Below are 9,654 nucleotides of genomic sequence, written 5' to 3' on the forward strand. Positions count from 1 at the left end.
ACAAGGACTAAACCAGGACTAAACCAGGACTAAAGCAGGTCTAAACCAGGACTAAACCAGGTCTAAACCAGGTCCAAACCAGGACTAAACCAGGACTAAACCAGGACTAAACCAGGACTGAAGCAGGACTAAAGCAGGACTAAAGCAGGTCTAAACCAGGACTAAACCAGGACTAAACCAGGACTAAACCAGGACTAAACCAGGTCTAAGCCAGGACTAAACCAGGACTAAACCAGGACTAAACCAGGTCTAAACCAGGTCTAAACAAGGACTAAACCAGGACTAAACCAGGACTAAAGCAGGACTAAACCAGGTCTAAACCAGGACTAAACCAGGACTAAACCAGGACTAAACCAAGACAAGACCAGGACTAAACCAGAACTAAACCAGCTCTAAACCAGGTCTAAACCAGGTCCAAACCAGGACTAAACCAGGACTAAAATAGGACTAAACCAGGACTAAACCAGGACTAAACCAGGTCTAAACCAGGACTAAACCAGGACTAAACCAGGACTAAACCAGGACTAAACCAGGTCTAAACCAGGACTAAACCAGGACTAAAGCAGGACTAAAACAGGTCTAAACCAGGACAAGACCAGGACTAAACAAGGACTAAACCAGGACTAAACCAGGACTAAACCAGGTCTAAACCAGGACTAAACCAGCTCTAAACCAGGTCTAAAACAGGTCCAAACCAGGACTAAACCAGGACTAAAATAGGACTAAACCAGGACTAAAGCAGGACTAAAGCAGGACTAAAGCAGGACTAAAGCAGGACTAAAGCAGGACTAAACCAGGACTAAACCAGGACTAAACCAGGTCTAAACCAGGACTAAACCAGGTCTAAACCAGGACTAAACCAGGACTAAACCAGGTCTAAACCAGGTCTAAACCAGGTCTAAACCAGGACTAAACCAGGTCTAAACCAGGTCTAAACCAGGACTAAACCAGGACTAAAGCAGGACTAAAGCAGGACTAAACCAGGACTAAACCAGGTCTAAACCAGGTCCAAACCAGGACTAAACCAGGTCTAAACCAGGTCTAAACCAGGTCTAAACCAGGACTAAACCAGGACTAAAGCAGGACTAAAGCAGGACTAAACCAGGACTAAACCAGGTCTAAACCAGGTCCAAACCAGGACTAAACCAGGACTAAACCAGGACTAAACCAGGACTAAACCAGGACTAAAGCAGGACTAACTAAACCAGGACTAAACCAGGACTAAACCAGGACTAAACCAGGACTAAACCAGGACTAAAGCAGGACTAAACCAGGTCAAGACCAGGACTAAACCAGGACTAAACCAGCTCTAAACCAGGTCTAAAAAAGGACTAAACCAGGACTAAACCAGGACTAAACCAGGACTAAACCAGGTCTAAACCAGGTCTAAACCAGGACTAAACCAGGTCTAAACCAGGACTAAACCAGGTCTAAACCAGGTCTAAACCAGGTCTAAACCAGGACTAAACCAGGACTAAACCAGGTCTAAACCAGGACTAAACCAGGTCTAAACCAGGACTAAACCAGGACTAAACCAGGTCTAAACCAGGTCTAAACCAGGACTAAACCAGGTCTAAACTAAGACAAGACCAGGACTAAACCAGGACTAAACCAGGACTAAAGCAGGACTAAACCAGGTCAAGACCAGGACTAAACCAGGACTAAACCAGGACTAAACCAGGACTAAACCAGGACTAAACCAGCACTAAACCAGCTCTAAACCAGGTCTAAACCAGGTCCAAACCAGGACTAAACCAGGACTAAACCAGGTCTAAACCAGGTCCAAACCAGGACTAAACCAGGACTAAACCAGGTCTAAACCAGGTCTAAACCAGGACTAAACCAGGACTAACTAAACCAGGACTAACTAAACCAGGACTAAACCAGGACTAAACCAGGACTAAAGCAGGTCTAAACCAGGTCTAAACCAGTACTAAACCAGGACTAAACCAGGTCTAAACCAGGACTAAACCAGGACTAAAGCAGGTCTAAACCAGGACTAAACCAGGACTAAACCAGGTCTAAACCAGGTCTAAACCAGGACTAAACCAGGACTAAACCAGGTCTAAGCCAGGACTAAACCAGGACTAAACCAGGACTGAACCAGGACTAAACCAGGTCTAAACCAGGACTAAACCAGGACTAAACCAGGTCTAAACCAGGACTAAACCAGGACTAAACCAGGTCTAAACCAGGTCTAAACAAGGACTAAACCAGGACTAAACCAGGACTAAAGCAGGACTAAACCAGGTCTAAACCAGGACTAAACCAGGACTAAACCAGGACTAAACCAAGACAAGACCAGGACTAAACCAGAACTAAACCAGGTCTAAACCAGGACTAAACCAGGACTAAACCAGGTCTAAACAAGGACTAAACCAGGACTAAACCAGGACTAAAGCAGGACTAAAGCAGGACTAAAGCAGGTCTAAACCAGGACTAAACAAGGACTAAACCAGGACTAAACCAGGACTAAACCAGGTCTAAACCAGGTCCAAACCAGGACTAAACCAGGACTAAAATAGGACTAAACCAGGACTAAACCAGGACTAAACCAGGACTAAACCAGGTCTAAACCAGGACTAAACCAGGACTAAACCAGGACTAAACCAGGTCTAAACCAGGACTAAACCAGGACTAAAGCAGGACTAAAACAGGTCTAAACCAGGACAAGACCAGGACTAAACAAGGACTAAACCAGGACTAAACCAGGACTAAACCAGGTCTAAACCAGGACTAAACCAGCTCTAAACCAGGACTAAACCAGGTCTAAACCAGGACTAAACCAGGACTAAACCAGGTCTAAACCAGGTCTAAACAAGGACTAAACCAGGACTAAACCAGGACTAAACCAGGTCTAAACCAGGACTAAACCAGGACTAAACCAGGACTAAACCAAGACAAGACCAGGACTAAACCAGAACTAAACCAAGACAAGACCAGGTCTAAACCAGGACTAAACCAGGACTAAACCAGGTCTAAACAAGGACTAAACCAGGACTAAACCAGGACTAAAGCAGGACTAAAGCAGGACTAAACCAGGACTAAAGCAGGACTAAACCAGGTCTAAACCAGGACTAAACCAGGACTAAACCAAGACAAGACCAGGTCTAAACCAGGACTAAACCAGGACTAAACCAGGACTAAACCAAGACAAGACCAGGTCTAAACCAGGACTAAACCAGGACTAAACCAGGTCTAAACAAGGACTAAACCAGGACTAAACCAGGACTAAAGCAGGACTAAAGCAGGACTAAACCAGGACTAAAGCAGGTCTAAACCAGGACTAAACCAGGACTAAAGCAGGACTAAACCAGGTCTAAACCAGGACAAGACCAGGACTAAACAAGGACTAAACCAGGACTAAATCAGGACTAAACCAGGTCTAAACCAGGACTAAACCAGCTCTAAACCAGGTCTAAACCAGGTCCAAACCAGGACTAAACCAGGACTAAAATAGGACTAAACCAGGACTAAACCAGGACTAAACCAGGACTAAACCAGGTCTAAACCAGGACTAAACCAGGACTAAACCAGGACTAAACCAGGACTAAACCAGGTCTAAACCAGGACTAAACCAGGACTAAAGCAGGACTAAAACAGGTCTAAACCAGGACAAGACCAGGACTAAACCAGGACTAAACCAGGACTAAACCAGGACTAACTAAACCAGGACTAAACCAGGACTAAACCAGGACTAAACCAGGACTAAACCAGGACTAAAGCAGGACTAAACCAGGTCAAGACCAGGACTAAACCAGGACTAAACCAGCTCTAAACCAGGTCTAAACCAGGTCTAAACCAGGTCTAAACCAGGACTAAACCAGGTCTAAACCAGGACTAAACCAGGTCTAAACCAGGTCTAAACCAGGACTAAACCAGGACTAAACCAGGACTAAACCAGGTCTAAACCAGGACTAAACCAGGTCTAAACCAGGACTAAACCAGGACTAAACCAGGTCTAAACCAGGTCTAAACCAGGACTAAACCAGGTCTAAACTAAGACAAGACCAGGACTAAACCAGGACTAAACCAGGACTAAAGCAGGACTAAACCAGGACTAAACCAGGACTAAACCAGCACTAAACCAGGTCTAAACTAAGACAAGACCAGGACTAAACCAGGACTAAACCAGGACTAAACCAGGACTAAACCAGGACTAAACCAGGACTAAACCAGGACTAAACCAGGACTAAACCAGCACTAAACCAGCTCTAAACCAGGTCTAAACCAGGTCCAAACCAGGACTAAACCAGGACTAACTAAACCAGGACTAACTAAACCAGGACTAAACCAGGACTAAACCAGGACTAAACCAGGACTAAAGCAGGTCTAAACCAGGTCTAAACCAGTACTAAACCAGGACTAAACCAGGTCTAAACCAGGACTAAACCAGGACTAAAGCAGGTCTAAACCAGGACTAAACCAGGACTAAACCAGGACTAAACCAGGTCTAAACCAGGTCTAAACCAGGACTAAACCAGGACTAAAGCAGGACTAAACCAGGTCTAAACCAGGTCCAAACCAGGACTAAACCAGGACTAAACCAGGACTAAACCAGGACTAAACCAGGTCTAAACCAGGACTAAACCAGGACTAAACCAGGTCTAAGCCAGGACTAAACCAGGACTAAACCAGGACTGAACCAGGACTAAACCAGGACTAAACCAGGACTAAACCAGGTCTAAACCAGGACTAAACCAGGACTAAAGCAGGACTAAACCAGGACTAAAGCAGGACTAAACCAGGACTAAACCAGGACTAAACCAGGTCTAAACCAGGACTAAACCAGGACTAAACCAGGACTAAACCAGGTCTAAACCAGGACTAAACCAGGACTAAAGCAGGACTAAAACAGGTCTAAACCAGGACAAGACCAGGACTAAACAAGGACTAAACCAGGACTAAACCAGGACTAAACCAGGTCTAAACCAGGACTAAACCAGCTCTAAACCAGGACTAAACCAGGTCTAAACCAGGACTAAACCAGGACTAAACCAGGTCTAAACCAGGTCTAAACAAGGACTAAACCAGGACTAAACCAGGACTAAAGCAGGACTAAACCAGGTCTAAACCAGGACTAAACCAGGACTAAACCAGGACTAAACCAAGACTAAACCAGGTCTAAACCAGGTCTAAACAAGGACTAAACCAGGACTAAAGCAGGACTAAAGCAGGACTAAACCAGGACTAAAGCAGGTCTAAACCAGGACTAAACCAGGACTAAAGCAGGACTAAACCAGGTCTAAACCAGGACAAGACCAGGACTAAACAAGGACTAAACCAGGACTAAACCAGGACTAAACCAGGTCTAAACCAGGACTAAACCAGCTCTAAACCAGGTCTAAACCAGGTCCAAACCAGGACTAAACCAGGACTAAAATAGGACTAAACCAGGACTAAACCAGGACTAAACCAGGACTAAACCAGGTCTAAACCAGGACTAAACCAGGACTAAACCAGGACTAAACCTGGACTAAACCAGGTCTAAACCAGGACTAAACCAGGACTAAAGCAGGACTAAAACAGGTCTAAACCAGGACAAGACCAGGACTAAACCAGGACTAAACCAGGACTAAACCAGGACTAAACCAGGACTAAACCAGGACTAAACCAGGTCTAAACCAGGTCTAAACAAGGACTAAACCAGGTCTAAACCAGGTCTAAACAAGGACTAAACCAGGACTAAACCAGGACTAAAGCAGGACTAAACCAGGACTAAAGCAGGACTAAACCAGGACTAAACCAGGACTAAACCAGGTCTAAACCAGGACTAAACCAGGACTAAAGCAGGACTAAAACAGGTCTAAACCAGGACAAGACCAGGACTAAACAAGGACTAAACCAGGACTAAACCAGGACTAAACCAGGTCTAAACCAGGACTAAACCAGCTCTAAACCAGGACTAAACCAGGTCTAAACCAGGACTAAACCAGGACTAAACCAGGTCTAAACCAGGTCTAAACAAGGACTAAACCAGGACTAAACCAGGACTAAAGCAGGACTAAACCAGGTCTAAACCAGGACTAAACCAGGACTAAACCAGGACTAAACCAAGACTAAACCAGGTCTAAACCAGGACTAAAGCAGGTCTAAACCAGGACTAAACCAGGACTAAAGCAGGACTAAACCAGGTCTAAACCAGGACAAGACCAGGACTAAACAAGGACTAAACCAGGACTAAACCAGGACTAAACCAGGTCTAAACCAGGACTAAACCAGCTCTAAACCAGGTCTAAACCAGGTCCAAACCAGGACTAAACCAGGACTAAAATAGGACTAAACCAGGACTAAACCAGGACTAAACCAGGACTAAACCAGGTCTAAACCAGGACTAAACCAGGACTAAACCAGGACTAAACCAGGACTAAACCAGGTCTAAACCAGGACTAAACCAGGACTAAAGCAGGACTAAAACAGGTCTAAACCAGGACAAGACCAGGACTAAACCAGGACTAAACCAGGACTAAACCAGGACTAAACCAGGACTAACTAAACCAGGACTAAACCAGGACTAAACCAGGACTAAACCAGGACTAAACCAGGACTAAAGCAGGACTAAACCAGGTCAAGACCAGGACTAAACCAGGACTAAACCAGGACTAAACCAGGTCTAAACCAGGACTAAACCAGGTCTAAACCAGGTCTAAACCAGGACTAAACCAGGACTAAACCAGGACTAAACCAGGTCTAAACCAGGACTAAACCAGGACTAAACCAGGTCTAAACCAGGTCTAAACCAGGACTAAACCAGGTCTAAACTAAGACAAGACCAGGACTAAACCAGGACTAAACCAGGACTAAAGCAGGACTAAACCAGGACTAAACCAGGACTAAACCAGGACTAAACCAGCACTAAACCAGGTCTAAACTAAGACAAGACCAGGACTAAACCAGGACTAAACCAGGACTAAACCAGGACTAAACCAGGACTAAACCAGGACTAAACCAGCACTAAACCAGCTCTAAACCAGGTCTAAACCAGGTCCAAACCAGGACTAAACCAGGACTAAACCAGGTCTAAACCAGGTCCAAACCAGGACTAAACCAGGACTAAACCAGGTCTAAACCAGGTCTAAACCAGGACTAAACCAGGACTAACTAAACCAGGACTAAACCAGGACTAAACCAGGACTAAACCAGGACTAAAGCAGGTCTAAACCAGGTCTAAACCAGTACTAAAGCAGGACTAAACCAGGTCTAAACCAGGACTAAACCAGGACTAAAGCAGGTCTAAACCAGGACTAAACCAGGACTAAACCAGGTCTAAACCAGGTCTAAACCAGGACTAAACCAGGACTAAAGCAGGACTAAAGCAGGACTAAACCAGGTCTAAACCAGGACTAAACCAGGACTAAACCAGGTCTAAACCAGGACTAAACCAGGACTAAACCAGGACTAAACCAGAACTAAACCAGGTCTAAACCAGGACTAAACCAGGACTAAACCAGGTCTAAACAAGGACTAAACCAGGACTAAACCAGGACTAAATCAGGACTAAACCAGGACTAAACCAGGACTAAAGCAGGTCTAAACCAGGACTAAACCAGGACTAAAGCAGGACTAAACCAGGTCTAAACCAGGACAAGACCAGGACTAAACAAGGACTAAACCAGGACTAAACCAGGACTAAACCAGGTCTAAACCAGGACTAAACCAGGACTAAACCAGGTCTAAACCAGGACTAAACCAGGACTAAAATAGGACTAAACCAGGACTAAACCAGGACTAAACCAGGTCTAAACCAGGACTAAACCAGGACTAAACCAGGACTAAACCAGGTCTAAACCAGGTCTAAACCAGGACTAAACCAGGACTAAACCAGGACTAAACCAGGACTAAACCAGGACTAAACCAGGTCTAAACCAGGACTAAACCAGCTCTAAACCAGGACTAAACCAGGACTAAACCAGGACTAAACCAGGTCTAAACCAGGACTAAACCAGGACTAAACCAGGTCTAAACCAGGTCTAAACCAGGACTAAACCAGGACTAAAGCAGGACTAAAGCAGGACTAAAACAGGTCTAAACCAGGACAAGACCAGGACTAAACAAGGACTAAACCAGGACTAAACCAGGACTAAACCAGGTCTAAACCAGGACTAAACCAGCTCTAAACCAGGACTAAACCAGGTCTAAACCAGGACTAAACCAGGACTAAACCAGGTCTAAACCAGGTCTAAACAAGGACTAAACCAGGACTAAACCAGGACTAAAGCAGGACTAAACCAGGTCTAAACCAGGACTAAACCAGGACTAAACCAGGACTAAACCAAGACAAGACCAGGACTAAACCAGAACTAAACCAGGTCTAAACCAGGACTAAACCAGGACTAAACCAGGTCTAAACAAGGACTAAACCAGGACTAAACCAGGACTAAAGCAGGACTAAAGCAGGACTAAAGCAGGACTAAACCAGGACTAAAGCAGGTCTAAACCAGGACTAAACCAGGACTAAAGCAGGACTAAACCAGGTCTAAACCAGGACAAGACCAGGACTAAACAAGGACTAAACCAGGACTAAACCAGGACTAAACCAGGTCTAAACCAGGACTAAACCAGCTCTAAACCAGGACTAAAATAGGACTAAACCAGGACTAAACCAGGACTAAACCAGGACTAAACCAGGTCTAAACCAGGTCTAAACCAGGACTAAACCAGGACTAAAGCAGGACTAAAACAGGTCTAAACCAGGACAAGACCAGGACTAAACAAGGACTAAACCAGGACTAAACCAGGTCTAAACCAGGTCTAAACCAGGACTAAACCAGCTCTAAACCAGGTCTAAACCAGGTCCAAACCAGGACTAAACCAGGACTAAAATAGGACTAAACCAGGACTGAAGCAGGACTAAAGCAGGACTAAAGCAGGACTAAAGCAGGACTAAACCAGGACTAAACCAGGTCTAAACCAGGACTAAACCAGGTCTAAACCAGGACTAAACCAGGACTAAACCAGGTCTAAACCAGGTCTAAACCAGGTCTAAACCAGGACTAAACCAGGTCCAAACCAGGTCTAAACCAGGACTAAACCAGGACTAAAGCAGGACTGAACATTTCTGTTTTTTTGTTTTTTTTTCAGGAATGGGACGTGTCTCAGGACTAAAGCAAATGCAACGCTCGACGGAGACACACTCAGAGTCACATGTAAGTCCTGGTTTAGTCCTGGTTTAGTCCTGGTTTAGACCTGGTTTAGTCCTGGTTTAGTCCTGGTTTAGTCCTGCTTTGAACACGGTTCGTGCTGTCTCAGAAGAGTGTGACCTTCTCAGGTTCAGAAGGTCACACTCTGAGGCATTGCCTCAGAGGCCCTCACATTGCCTCAGATGCCCTCCCTGTCCTGCAGCTGCTAACATCACGAGTGAGGCCCGGTTCCTGCGTCTGAGCGAGTCGTCCTTGGTCCTGAACATCAGCGCTTTTGCAGTCGACGTCCGAGACTTCGTCCGGAGACTTCACCTGGACCCGGACCGGTTCAGCCCGGACCTGAAGGTCCGCAGCTTCTATCTCATGAGTAAGACCTTCCTAAACCGGTTCAGATCCCCCCCGAGCCTTGTAGACCGGTTCAGATCCGTTTGGTCCTGTTTTTCAGGCAGAAAGTCCAGTGTGAGTGGCCGAGACCTGCAGTTGTTCAGAGTCTACGCCCAGTGTGAAGGATTCA

At 45.5% G+C, this 9,654-nt stretch overlaps 1 protein-coding gene across 5 annotated transcripts in view; it reads left to right on the plus strand.

The window, feature by feature from the left end:
* Positions 1 to 9,654, plus strand: part of LOC140362256 (uncharacterized) — a 116,346-nt gene that overhangs the window by 105,945 nt on the left and 747 nt on the right. For all 5 annotated transcript variants that reach the window (XM_072448357.1, XM_072448358.1, XM_072448359.1 and 2 more), the window contains exons 4-6: positions 9,082 to 9,146; positions 9,343 to 9,507; positions 9,586 to 9,654. The exon at positions 9,586 to 9,654 is cut by the window's right edge and continues 33 nt beyond it. In XM_072448357.1, the coding sequence (XP_072304458.1) occupies positions 9,082 to 9,146; positions 9,343 to 9,507; positions 9,586 to 9,654 (299 nt within the window). The remainder of the gene's footprint in view (positions 1 to 9,081; positions 9,147 to 9,342; positions 9,508 to 9,585) is intronic.

This window comes from Eucyclogobius newberryi, unplaced genomic scaffold (assembly GCF_026437365.1).
Source record: "Eucyclogobius newberryi isolate DKJ021-1_F unplaced genomic scaffold, fEucNew1.0.hap1 SCAF_16, whole genome shotgun sequence".
NCBI lineage: Eukaryota > Metazoa > Chordata > Actinopteri > Gobiiformes > Gobiidae > Eucyclogobius > Eucyclogobius newberryi.